Source organism: Typha latifolia, chromosome 5 (assembly GCF_019914945.1).
Source record: "Typha latifolia isolate L0001 chromosome 5, TyphaL0001v2, whole genome shotgun sequence".
NCBI classification, from domain to species: Eukaryota; Viridiplantae; Streptophyta; class Magnoliopsida; order Poales; family Typhaceae; genus Typha; species Typha latifolia.
In genome coordinates this window covers 7,625,640-7,639,672 of record NC_133090.1, presented here as the reverse complement: position 1 = coordinate 7,639,672, position 14,033 = coordinate 7,625,640, and the positions used below count along the sequence as shown (strand labels likewise).

At 36.7% G+C, this 14,033-nt stretch overlaps 1 protein-coding gene across 3 annotated transcripts in view; it reads right to left on the bottom strand.

Annotated features, from left to right (window-relative positions):
* Nucleotides 1-2,262, bottom strand: part of LOC140789936 (sphingoid long-chain bases kinase 1-like) — a 39,338-nt gene extending 37,076 nt beyond the window's left edge. For 2 of the 3 annotated variants that reach the window (XM_073139854.1, XM_073139856.1), the window contains exon 1: nucleotides 2,127-2,262. In XM_073139854.1, the coding sequence (XP_072995955.1) occupies nucleotides 2,127-2,171 (45 nt within the window). In that variant the 5' untranslated portion in view covers nucleotides 2,172-2,262. Of the gene's footprint in view, nucleotides 1-666; nucleotides 788-2,126 lie in introns of those variants that run through there. The other variant, XM_073139855.1, reaches the window with a different exon arrangement.
* Between the last annotated feature and the right edge of the window lie 11,771 nt (nucleotides 2,263-14,033).

The window sequence follows — 14,033 nt, the reverse complement described above, 5'->3', positions numbered from 1 at the left end:
TCCTCCCTGCCATTCTACATTCAACTAAATATTTACTCTAGTTTTGAATTTTAATTACTAAACTATCATCAATTAATGAATGTGTTTAATCATATTATTTGTCAACTTATATTTCTACTTGACTATTGTTATATTTTTAACAAAATATATCATTTACAATATTATCTAGGGCTAAAAGACCCTAATATAGCTTTGATATATATAGCAGAACCTAAATATGTATAGAGACCTTTAAAACCGTATTGGAGGCACACAACATGCTGGTAGCACACTGGGCATGCTGACAAGGTATCAACACTGCAATCCTTCTTATAAATATATATGGTCGGTGTTAGAAATTTATATATGAAAATATCTTTCTACTTCACTTTCATACTTCTTGGCATTATCTCTTAATTTATCAATGTGACCTTCGATTTACAGATGTGATGCAAATCTAGTATGAATGCAATGTTTTGAAGAACAATCGACCCAAACAAGTAACTAAAGTAAAATATAGTAAGCAATAACTGATAAGAAGTTAATTGATTAAAAGGATCACTACTAGATGGAAGGAGCGAAAACCACTCAGATAAGGCAGTAGCTTTCTCAACTCTCAAATAAATACGTTGATAGTAGAAAGGCTTAAAATATGGTGTAAGGAAAGACTTTAGAGTTTAGGTTTACCAATAAATGGAATAGTAGTGTTTTACTTTGAAACCAAGTCCTCATCTTCACGTCCGGGCACCCAAAGGTCCTCTTTCACTACTGGAGTCTTCTGGACAGCAGCAGTAACCAACAAAAAAATAGAGATTGAAGAAGAAGAGAGGTTTAGAGAGGAAGTAGAAGAGATTAGAGAAGAATCTTAAGACAGAGTAGAAGAAAGGGAGAGAAAGAAAGAGAGAGAGAAGAAGAAGACCGCAGGAAAGAAATGAGATATTTCAAATAATTCTTATTCCAACTTGTCTTTGTTTTTCATGCAATAACCCTTAAATAGGTTAACAACTTTAATTCTAGCTAATTCTAATAGAAACTTATTTCCTAATAGGACTCTAATTGATCATCTTACCTAAATTGATTGATCCAATTTAGGTAATAAATCAATGTGGACATCCCCCACATATGCTTACCAAAATTATCAATTGAGATTCTAATAGAAATTCATTTCCTAATAGGATCCTAATTGATTAAACCTTACCTAAATTGACTAACCCAATTTAGGTAATAACTCAATACGGACATCCCCCGCATATAGGCAACCATATCTGTCAATTGACTAATTCAATTGATTATTTGAATTAAAAATCAGCAATTAGACCAAAATTGGACTCAAGTAATTCTATTTTGGTCAAATTGAAGATGATGCGCACATCAAGATGTGGATATTCTAGAAGGGACTCTAGCACTCTCTCTTTTTTCTACAGGATTGGACATGTATAAATAAGCCGGATTGGACTTTTGTGTTTGGCAGTGAGGCTTGTAACAATACAGGAAGATCCATCCTTTGGATTAGGAATCCTAAAACCTATTGTCTGCTGTGCGTATTTGTGTGTTAATCTTCACTAAACAGAACTTATCAAGGGAACAAGCTAATTGATGTATTTCTGACCTTTCTGCAGAAACCATAAGGGTAGCCCATGGCCCTCAGGAGAAAATCTTGATTTTAGTTTAGAGTCTTCAATTGTCGAGCATGGAACAAGAATATCCTTTAAAAATGTCGTAAGGATCAGACATCTTCTTCATGCATGAGTTGTCAAAATCATGTTCGCATTCCTATAGTACCATAAGAAACTTCTCCTTATTGTCGAGCTTTACTGCAAAGCTCTCAAATTTGAGGTTGCCCTTTTCTCTTAGCTAGATCTCAAGTAAGGATTTACCATTAAACCCATGCTATTGCATATAAAGAGTCGAATAAATCTCAAAAATATATTCTCAGAAAAACGTTTGGAACTATCCCGTCATTGGTTCACCCAATTCCAATCTTTAAGTTCAGACTAAGAGTTTGAGTTGGTTGCTTTCTTATCAAGATATCACCAAGAAAGAAATGACTGAAATGTAGCAGAAGTTCAACCCATCTGGCATTTCAAACATTTCCATACTCGATTGGAACAAGAATCTCTAAAAACACGGAGAGAGCTGAGACTCACCGAGTCGAGCAAACCGAGAGTACCCATACGAGGAGCAACTTTCATCCCCCTCGGGTTTCAATTCAAGGACCGCAGCGGAACTATGGAGAGCAGAGTAGAAGAGTCTCCTCCTATCCCCTTTTCTTGTGCCAGAAACTAATATAGGTGATTTGGGAGGAGTGACGAGCCTGATACGACTCTCGGCCTAACCCGAAGGCGGAGCGACCGACCGAGATCGATCGAGCTCGATCAGGCTCGGATTGAAGTTGATTCCAGAGCTTAAGGTTACAAATCAAGATTGGTGGAGGTTTAATTGGAAATTGAAGCTTAGTTTTGATCCTATCTACGTCGAGATGAACAGGAACCTTAATTTTGGCTGCAACGAATCGTAAATGCAAAGCTGAGTGTAGTGTAGTGCGCAAAGGGATTCAATTAATCAAGCTTTATTACCAAGCATATACAATATATATATATATATATTCTAATTTTACACAGCCAAATTTTATTGTCCTGAAGTCAAATCAAGCTCAAGCAACCAGATTATTTTTAGGGTTAATTATATTTAGACCTCTAAACTATCACTCATTTCTACAATAACCCCTTTTGAACTTTTTTTGTAATAGAGAGACCCCTAGGACTATAGAAAACGCCTTAAACACTCCGATTAGAGTTTCATTTTTCTCGGCATATGCAAGTCACCTAGAAGACATGATTATCCTTATGTTTTGGAGGGAAGATATAACATAAAAAAATAAAAATAAAAATTAAAAAAAAAATTGGGGGCTTAAGGGTGTGCACGTGCACCCTTTTCCTCCCTTCTTGTCCGCGGCTGCCGTTAGCCACCTTTGGGATGTTGTTGCACCAGATCACCGTCGAGCTCACCAACCCAAGGATCGAAGCGCGGGAGCTCCTCCCTCATCAGGTATGTTTAATTTTAAAATGTGTTAATAATTTGGGATTTTTCTCCTGAAGTTTCCTTCTCTCAGTCTCGCCATGATCTAGCCGATCGGTAGCCTCATGCCTTGCTGCGCCGGTCCAGTGAGCATCCTCTCCTCCCGTGGATTCCCTCGATGGCTTCCTTCGATGCCCTCATGGCAGCTGAGTTTGTCGGCGGCCGGGTTCACTGGTAGCACCCCCTCCCCTTGATTAGGTTCTTGCTCGTTGGTGGGTGGTCGTTGTCTTTTCGCCGGGCTAGGTCGGCACTGTGAGTGCCTTCCTCCACTAGAGGGGCATCGGTTGGCCTGTTGGCCCCAGCTGCCAGTGGCGGTGGCCGCCGACAGCCATCACTCGTTCCTTTTTCTTGGTTGGGATGAGGAAGGATGGAGGGTGGTGGGCTGCGCGGAGTGCAGCCCAACACATCTTGGGCTCGTGCTAGGTGCACCTTAGCCCGTGGTTTGGGCTTGGATTGAGTGCAGCCCAGCACATGGTTTTAGCTTGGGCTGAGTGCAGCCCAACCCAACCTGGGCTCGGGCTGAGTGCAACCCAGCCCATGGTTTGGGCTTGGGCTCGGGCTGAGTGCCACCCAACCCATCTTGGGCTCAAGCTAGGTGCAGTGGTCTAGGCTTAGGCTGAGTGCAACCCAACCTAGCTTGGGCTCAGGCTAGATGCAGCCCAGCCCATGGTCTGGGGCCTAGGCTGATTACAGCCTAGCCCAACCCACGGTTTCGGGGTTGGGCTGCTCTCACCTGCATGGTCTTGCGGGTTAGGTTGTGGCCCAGCCCAAGTGGCTTTAGGCTTAATGTTATTGGTTTTATAGTGGTCTTTGGGTTGGTTGTAGCCCAGCCTATTGCTTTGGGCTTTGGACTGACCCAAATAATTTAATTATATCTTTTTTAATTTATTTACCTTTTTGTTTCTTAGTTAATTATTGTCAAACTTCAGCATTAATTAATCATTCTAGAGGATAGCCTTGTTAGCTATATTAATTAATAAATTAATTTTAATATTTTAGCTTGTGGCCTGATAGTGCCATAACTAATTGCTCCTAATTTAGATTTAGCTCTAATTGGAGTTTAACATGGTTGAGTATCTTTTTTGCTCAATTAATTTTAGTAAATGAGTCGGTGATCTGAGTATAGCTGTATTAATTTCTTTTGTTGGAGAATTAATACAAATTTCTAAGGAAAATTGTATTAAGCAAGCTGCATTATTTATCGAAGCTTATTAATTAAATGTTGTCTATGCGATCTTCTGTAAATTTGATAATGGCGATATAGGCGATAATTTGAGAAAAATATTTTTAATTATATTTAATAATGTGTTAGGCCTTAGTACAGCTATGCCAGTCCTACTTGACTAAATAAATAGAAGAAATCTTAAATAGACCGACCCAAGCCTATAGTGGACGATAGTAGGATTATTTAATTAATTAATTGTAGACAATTGTGCTTATGCTTATTATTATTATTTTCCTTATCGAGGTGGACTCTATAACCTATGAGGATGATCCTATGGCGTAGTTTCAGCTAGTATTAGGAAAATGACGTCAGACAAGTGAAACTTTTATAATCTAGAAGTAATGTAAAGAATGCAATGTCCTACCTTATGACATCATCGCATCCATATCATGCATGTGCGTACGTCTTCTTACTGTTAGTAATACATGTTGTGCATAATAATTTTATTTGATGTTTAGTAAAATTATATGTATTATGATTTTTATGCATATCTGTTAGGCATAATTATGTTTGATAGCACGTAATATATGATAATGATGTGTGTTCTATTATGCTTGTTATGTTGTATAATATCATGCTATTTGTACATATGCATGATCATAAGGGGGTGACTTCTGCGTCTTGACAATACCCCACACCTCTCTAGTCAGGTCTAGGTGCAGGGGATATATTATACTTATATATTAAGACCCATGCTTGAGGTCTCAGTTTGTTGATCACAAACAATCAAGCGGCCGTTTTACCGGACAATGGGCAATTTACTATCAATTGATAAGAGTCATACTATTTAGGATATTTAAGATAGAGAGAGAGAGTGAATGTTAGGATGACATAAACCTAGCGGTGCTTGATGATGCAGGGTGAGGGCATCTGTGAGCGATGGCTTATGATTTTCATACGGTGGTGCGATGATGTAGAGTTGAGGGCTCGAATGATAGTATCGATGTGCGATATTGACCTATGTAATGGTCTTATGATAAGGTCCTTAGTCTGCGATGGTGAACAATCTGTCATGCTGTTCGTCGGGTGATGAGCAATTGATTCTACCGCTAGGGTCTACCCTCCCTTGGAGGTATGTGTGTGGTCGGGTGTGAGTGATGATGTAGCCTACGGGCATAGCTCAGCATGAGCCTATATTACAAACTTGGTAGTTTAAGATGATGCATATCATGTGGTGTAACGTTGACATGACCTATAGGTAGAGCTCAGTTTGAACTTGAGTTTGAGGACATGTTAGTCCGGATTAGTGCATTTCATGTTACTGTTTGCTAATGCATGTGCGCATTGGATGAGCATGATGAGTATATAGTACTAATGCATTCTATTTGATTTTGATGTGTATATTCATATTTACCTATTATTGTATCCTTGTTTATACTACTTATAAACTGTATAGATACTTGCTAGGTTTTATGCTCACCACCTTTTGGTAGAATTATTTTTCATATAGTAAATGACTCCGAGCTCGTGGAGGATCTAGCGAAGATTAGTTTATAGTTTTCTTTTTCTTATTTATTCTATTCATGTAAATTAAGCTAGATGACATGTAGCTCCTGCATGAGCATTGATTTATATTTTTATGGATGTATATTTTGAGGCTTGTTGTGGCCTTAGGTATTAATGTATTATCGGATTTTTTTTGTCTATATTATTTATGGAAATATATATTTTCTCTTGTATATTGTGTTGAAACATTGACCAGCAGGTTACGTAGTGATCACGTAGGTTCTATCCACGTGAGGGGCATGTGTTTGGTGGCGAGTGTTACAAATTCATAATTTCATTTTAAACCAGAAATTATTCGTTCTGCCATAGATAAATTTCTAATCTAAAAAATATTCTATATACAAAAATTATTGATCATGATGTTATCGATTTTCTTCTACTTCGTATTCTTTTCCTACCTTTTTATGCTACTTCTTCTTCTTCTTCTTCTTCTTCTATCTCTTAATTATTTTTTTCTATACAAATCTCTTTAATCGTTCTTTAATTAATACAGAAGAGACTGATCAGATATAGTGGTGAGATAATTAGGATAAATTAAATAAATAAAAACTATTTAATCAATATTTTCAAAAAGAGAACTTAATCTATGTTGCAAATAAATTATAGTATCTATTTAAAAAACTTATGAATTATAGTTAGAATTTCGTACTTAAACATAAAATTTCATACTTAAACTAAAAATTAGTCATGCTGTCGTAGATAGATTCCTAATCTGAAAAAACTCTCAATACAAAAATTGTAGATCATGATGTTAGCAATATTATCGAATTAGTTTTGTAATATTTGGACGTTATATGATTATCTTCATAATATTTTTCCAAAACTGCACTAAATGAAAATTTTGTGGTTTAAGTACAAAACTATATGACTCATACCCTTTTTTTTTTCTTATTCTTATGTTTTTTTTGGTCCAAAAACCTTCAGATAGATTAGATCTAAAGAAGCTCTAAATAGTAAAATTCTAGATTCATATTATTTAGACGTCAAACGAATATCTTCTAAATATTTTTTCAAAACTATGAAGAATTAGAATTTGATTGTTTAAGTATGAAATTCATAGTTTAAGTACAAATGTCGTACTTAAACTATAAAATTTTAATTCTACATAATTTTAAAAAAATATTCAAAAGATAACCATCTAATGTCAAAAGATTATGAAACTAATTGGATAAAATCCATGACATCATGATGTAGAAATTTGTATTCAAAATTTCTTTAGATTCAAAATTTATTTGTAGTGTAATGAATAATTCATAGTTTAAGTATAAAATTATGATAGTAATTTATAGTTTTTTTAGTGGCTATTGTAATTTATTTCCAGCATAGATCTTCTATGTTTGAAACATTGATTAAAAAGTTTTTATTTATTTAAACTATCTCTAATTAGCCTCTTAATATATTAATTAAAGAGCGATTAGAGAGACCTACGTAGAAAAAAAAAGAGAAGATTAAGAGATAGAATAAAAATGGCAGGAACAAAAAAAAGAAAAAGAAACAACAACAAAAAAGAAGAAGAAGAAGAAGAAGAGGGTATAAATCATTTCTATCTTATATTGTCTCATCAGCATTTAATGAGCACTAAATAGTAGAAAGACAAACTTGAAAAAAATAAAGGAAAAAAAGTCTCATCTACAATGGGAATCGAAAATAGGCTTGACTTAGAAAAACAAAAACCAAGTGGCTTTTTTGTGCAAGAAATCCTAAGATGAAATGTTATATATTTTACCTAAGATGGGTGTACTTATATACATATTATCATATTAGCGATAGTGTTATTTGATGAGCGTTAGGCACATCTATATTTCACACATGTTGCAAATTAATTGTTGTCATGACGAAAGCTTTTATAGAGTTTACCTTAGGGATGTAAACGAGTCAAGCCTAAGCGAGCTGGCTCTAGCTCAAGCTCGGCTCAAAATTAATTTTGAGCCCTCTAAAGATGCTTAGGCTCAGCTTAGCTCAACTCGAGCTGAGCTCCAACCGAGCTAGATTGAGCCCGAGCTTGATTAGAAGAGGAGGAGGTGGAGGAGACGGCGAGACGATGATTTGCCGAAGGAATAGGAGGAGGCGGCAGCTTGTCGAGGCTGGAGGAGGAGGAAGAGGTCGATAGAGAGGAGAAGGTGGCGGCGGCTTGTCGATAGAGGACAATGAGGCCCGATGAGGTGGTGAAGGAAGAAGAGGAGGAGGAGATGGCGGGGCAGCAGCTTGCCGAAGGAAGAGATCGATGGAGGAGGAGGCCAAAGGAAGAGGAGGAGGCCGCGGCTTGCCAATGCCGGAGGAGGATGAGTAGGCCGGAGAAGGAGGAGGCCAACTGAGAGGAGAAGATGGCAGCGACTTGTTGATGGAGGATGAGGAGGCCGGATGAGGAGGTCAAAGAGGAGGAGGACGAGGAGGTGAGGGAGGAGGAAGATGAGGAGGTCGATGCCGGGGCCAACGATGATGAAGGAGGAGGCCAACACCGAGGTCAAGGTCAGGTCGATGGAGGAGAAGGCCGACACTGAGGTCAAGGTTGAGCTGATGGAGGAGGAGGCCGTGGAAGAGGTCGGATGAGCTGATCAATGGAGGAGGAGGAGGAAGAGGAAATGAGGAGATTGGGCGTTGGGTTTGTTGGGAGTTTTTTTATATTATATTTAGGGTTACAATTAGATAGAGATAGGATAATAATAACCATTGGATCAAAGATCTAATAGTTATAAATAATATTTATATATAATATATATTAATATAAATAATATTAATAAATATTATATTTAAACCGAGCCTATTGAGGTGAGCCTGAGCGAGCTGGCTCCAACTTAGGCTTGGCTCAAAATACAAATTGAGCCTTAAAATAAAGCTCAAGCTAAATCGAGTCAAGCCCGAGCTTCAGCGGAGTTGAGCCCAAGCTGCTCGTTTATTTTGACACCCCTAGTTTACCTAGTATGGTGTTATGACTTTTTTAACTTTTATGGTGTAATACTATTATAAGGGGCATGTTCTTTCCTATTATTGTATCTTATTTTTTAGCATATGCTCTTATATTTAGATACTATACCCGTTTTTTGCACTATTTATAAACTTGTTGTGGCATGCGACTCTTCTATTATTTCTCTATTTTGGTCTTATTTGGTTATGATTATATGTTCCTAGTCCTTCTGGCCTCTACGTGGACCTCACATAAGGGCAACATCACGTGGCAGTTTGGGGACGTTTCAAGGAGGTGATAGCATGAATGTCATTCAACATGTAGGCATACAAGTATATATTTGGAATCTCATAAACATATATAGCAAAAGTTAGACAAAGAGAAATAGATTATATTTGTAACAAGACTAGGGGCCAACTATGTAATAACCCAGCCCTAAAAAAGGCTAAACAAATAAATTCATGGCATGATGTGGCTGACCTCGTGCCATGTAGGGAGGGAGTGCGTGGGGGCGCCACCGGCCTAGGCTAGCTAGCTACATTGGGGGCACTGCGGGACCCCCCTTTCTTTACCGCCTCTCTCTCCCCTCGGATTCCTGACACCGTCCCTGGAACCCCACCACCACCGAGCATCTACATGTGAGCCTTTTTCTCTTCTCCTTTCTTTTCTCTTCTTTCCTCTCTTTTTTTTCTCCTCTTTCCCTTGGGCTCGGGTTCATCGGAATCAAGCCACCAACGATTAGCCCCCTCCTCGCTGGCCTAGCTCCCCATCCCTCTTCTTCTCCTTCTTCTTCTCCTTCTTCTTCTTCTTCTTCTTCTTCTTCTTCTTCTTCTTCTTCTTCTTCTTCTTCTTCTTCTTCTTCGGTCTCTCTTCTCCTTTGCTACAACAGTGTTAGGCTCAGCCCAATATTGTAGCAAACAGTGCTGGATCGAGCCTAGCATTGTAGCATAGGGATTTTGTTCCCTTTTCTTCAATTTATTTATTTTGTTAATGTAAATTATATTTAATTGCAGAGTTAATCAGTTTAATAATGTATACCCACTAACCCAATTATTAGCTAAGTATAATTAGTACAATTACTAATTAATTATGATTATAAATAATTACATATAAGTAGATCTATAGTTTAGTTATTATTATTAGATTAATACATATAGTTCTTTTTTTATTATTAATATTCAAATTCATATACATTTATATTCTTGTTTATATATATATATATATAATGTATTTCTAGCACCTTATTATTATATACTATTTTCGTATAAAATGAAATACTAAGCTTTGATATTTATTTACATGACCGGATAACGACTATTTTATGTATAATTATTGATTAATTATGAGTAGTAATCACAAAATAATTAAATTATAATTAGATATTGTATGTACTTGTTTTTTAAATTATATTATTGTACAATTAGTCTTTTATTTTATGTTTTATATCAAAAGATATTAATTATTATATGCTTGATATATAATTAGAAAATTAGGGTCTTTAATAAATAAATATAATTTATAGTAATAGCATATTAATGTTATCATATATATATATTATACGAATGGATTCTAATTTAAATAAATAACTAACTTTATACTATCTAAATATTTTCAGATCTTGAACTTTTTTTTGGAACGCCATGGATAATATTAGCGATGAGTTGACATTTGAATGACAAACATAAGAAAGTGTGTTTCGTATATTATAATCAAACTGTGAGTAGTTTTACCCTAAGATATTTTTCTATATTAAAATATATTATATAGGTTTAATTACAGTAACACCTCCTGTACTATATGGTAGTATCAAAGTGACTTCCTGACATTTAAAACGCTACAATCAGGACCCCGAACTAATCGTGCATTGCAATGTTGCCCTTCCGTATAACCGGTGTCCAAAATTTTGAATCAAAATAGTCAGGTGCAGTTCACGTGACTGATTTGTAACAAATATGCCCTTAAAATATTTAACTCTTTTATATTAGGACAAAATTACCCTTCTGCTACCTAAAAATATAACTTATTCTTCTTCATTTCTTTTCTTCCTCCTCCACCCCATTCGAAATCTGTCTATATTCTTTTTACTCCTCCAACACTTCTTCTTTTTCCTCCAGCCCCTTTCTAAACCCAAACTTCTTCTTACTCCTCCAACACTTAAGCCTAAGCTTTTCTTCATCAACCCAATCCAAATCAAATATCAAACCGTTCTTTTACAATGACTTCTAGTAATAGCAGTATCAATAGCTACCAAACTCATCCTATGACAGATGTTAGATGCCATTGTGGAATCAAAGCTGCTTTGATTCCTTCATTTACAAAGAATAATCCTGGAAGGAGGTTTTTGGGATGCATCAATTTCAAAGTGAGTATAACTTATTTGCAACTGCTATTTTTTTACTTATTTTCAGCTGGTGTTTTTTTTTTTACTTATTTTCGGCTGCTGTTTTTGTTTACTTATTTTCAGCTGGTGTTTTTTTTTTACTTATTTTCAATTGCTGTCATTTTTTTACTTATTTCAGCTACTACCATTTTCTCTAAGTTCAGTCATTATTGTTCTAAGTTCAGTCATTTTAATTTGCAGAATGATAATTCATGTGATTTTTTCTGCTGGGTTCATCCTCCTCAAAGCAGTGAAATTGACAAGGATAAGACTACTAAGAAGATGGAGAATAATCTAATGGATTTTATTAAGTCTCTGCAATTAGAGAAGCAAGAATTGAAAGCAAACCTATCCAATTTGGAGGAAGCTAATTATAACCTACTCAAGAGGAATGAAGAACTACAAGTTTATATTAGAAAGATACACACAAAGCACATGAGAGTTTATTTCTTTAGTTGTTGTATGATTATTGTTTTATGTTTACTTATTTGTTTCTGTAAGCAATCAGACGCTGCAAACCTTTGTAAGCAGTCAAGTATTGCAAATCTTCATCTACTTTGAATAGAAAGCAGTCAAACACTGCAAATACAAAATTTGTAAGCACTTTTTCATTCACTCCTTTGTAAGATGTCCATAACTTTGTAAGCACTCAATCTATTCAATTTTGTAACAACACGTAGAGAACATGTCCACCTAGAACTAGTCTTAAACACATCTAGTCAGTATCAGCATAATCCTCCAGTTAGTATCAACATAAACATCCAGTTAGTATCAACATAAACATACAAACAACACATTCAAACAACATCTAGAATATCTAGTCAGCATCAACATAAACATACAAACAATACTCAAAAACATCAAAAACATATAACCATTGCCATTATATAAACATCCGGTCAGTATCCAACCCAGATTGCCAATATATAAACATCCAGAACATCCATAACATCCAAGACACTATTTTAGACACATCCAAAACACATCCAGATAACTCCTGAGTTCCCAAAACATGTTTTAAACACATCAATACATTCAAACAGAGATAGTTGTTATTTTTTTGCAGCTGACTCTTAAGTTCCCAAAACATGTTGTCTCCTATTAATAGGGTTCTACGGTACCAAATTGACAGGCTTTGATACCAATGATATGTTTCTACAATATCAAATTGATAGGCTCTAATACCAATGATAGTGTCTATGATATCAAATTGATAGACTCTGATACCAATGATAAGCTACGGAACGATCTCTTCAAAATCTGAATTTATTATATGAAATAGTCCTTACAACCAAGAGAAAATATTCACCAAATATCCTTCCGAAGTCAGCAAATTACGAAACCAAGTGGAATCGATCCATAACTCCCTGATCTATGTTTTTTGTATTTATGCCCTTTTCAGATTCGAAACACAACTGGGATAAAAATATAATATATTGCAGATGATGGTGGTGGTGACAGGTGGAGTGGATGTTAGGGTTATGGATGATAATGGAGATGAGGGTGGATGAATGATGTTGCTTAAGGGATAAAGACAAAGGGGAAGAAGTGGTCGAGATCCCAAAGAAGGGGGAGAATTCGACAGATGAGAGAGATTAGAAGTTAGGAGAGACCTTGCCAACGGTAGAGGTGGTAGGTTGGTGAAGAGGGAAGAGGGAGATTAGGGTAGAGAGAAGATAAAGACGCAAGAAACTAATATTCCAATAGCATTCTGATTTTGGCTGCCATCCACACCTTTATAGAGGGTAGCCAACAAGCCAAAATAATAGTAATTAATAAAATAATAATAATTTTGGTTCGCATTCTCTATTTTTGCGAATCTGATGCAGACGTTCGAATGCGACCCTTTCCGCGTTCGAATGCGACCTACAAAAAATTTAGTTTAATGAAAATAAAAACTGATGCAATAAGAAAGGACTCTAACAAGGTGTATTAGCCCACCACGCTTCCCCCACCTTGCCCTCAAGTTGTAAAGTCAGGAAAATGCTCAATGATATCTGCCTCCAACTCCCATGTCGCCTAATCGGATAGCTTGCCAAGCCACTCAACTAGAATCTCCATCTCTAATCTAGTACCATGATGGCTTAGCAAGTACACGAACTAGCTCTACGATCTCTATCTTCTCTAATAGCTTCGGTAGAGCTAATCCAACGACCTCATGATCTCTAATGCGCTTGCTCTCTCAATAATGAAACATGAAAGACAGGATGTACTCTCGACCCCTCTGGCAGCTCCAAATGGTATGCAACTGGACCGATACGCTCTGACAGCCGAAACAGACCAAAGTAGCGATGTGCTAACTTTTGATTACGCATCGGACACAAGGTCACCTGTCGATACGGTTGTACTCTCACAAATACCCAATTATCGATGTCGAACTCCTACTCCCAATGACTACGATCATAAACTTGCTTCATACAGTTTTGAGTAAGTTTAAGATGGGCACGCAACCTCCTCAATGTGGTGTCTCTATCAATGCTAAGTCCACCTCCATCCGATCTGCAGATGCCACTAGATCAAAAAGCGTAGTGTCAAAGCCGTGCGCCTATACACTTCCTCGAACGGAGTCATGCCAATGCTACTTTGGTAGGCGGTGTTGTAAGACCACTCCAGCCACGATAAGAACTCCAACCATTGTCTCGGCATCTCTCCAACAAAGCACCTCAAGTACTGCTCAATACCTCGATTGACCACCTCAGTTTGACCGTCTGTCTGTGGATGGTAGGCCAAACTGAAGTTCAATCGAGTCCCCTACAATCTAAAAAACTCCAATGAAAAGTTACTCATAAATACACGATCATGATCCGAGACAATCATGCGTGGCATATCATGCAACCGAGCAACATCTCTAATAAAAATTTTAGCCACTAACTTGACTGAAAATGGATGTAACAATGCAGAAAATTATGCATAATTGCTCAATCTGTCAACCACTACAAAAATAATGGAATAACCACGTA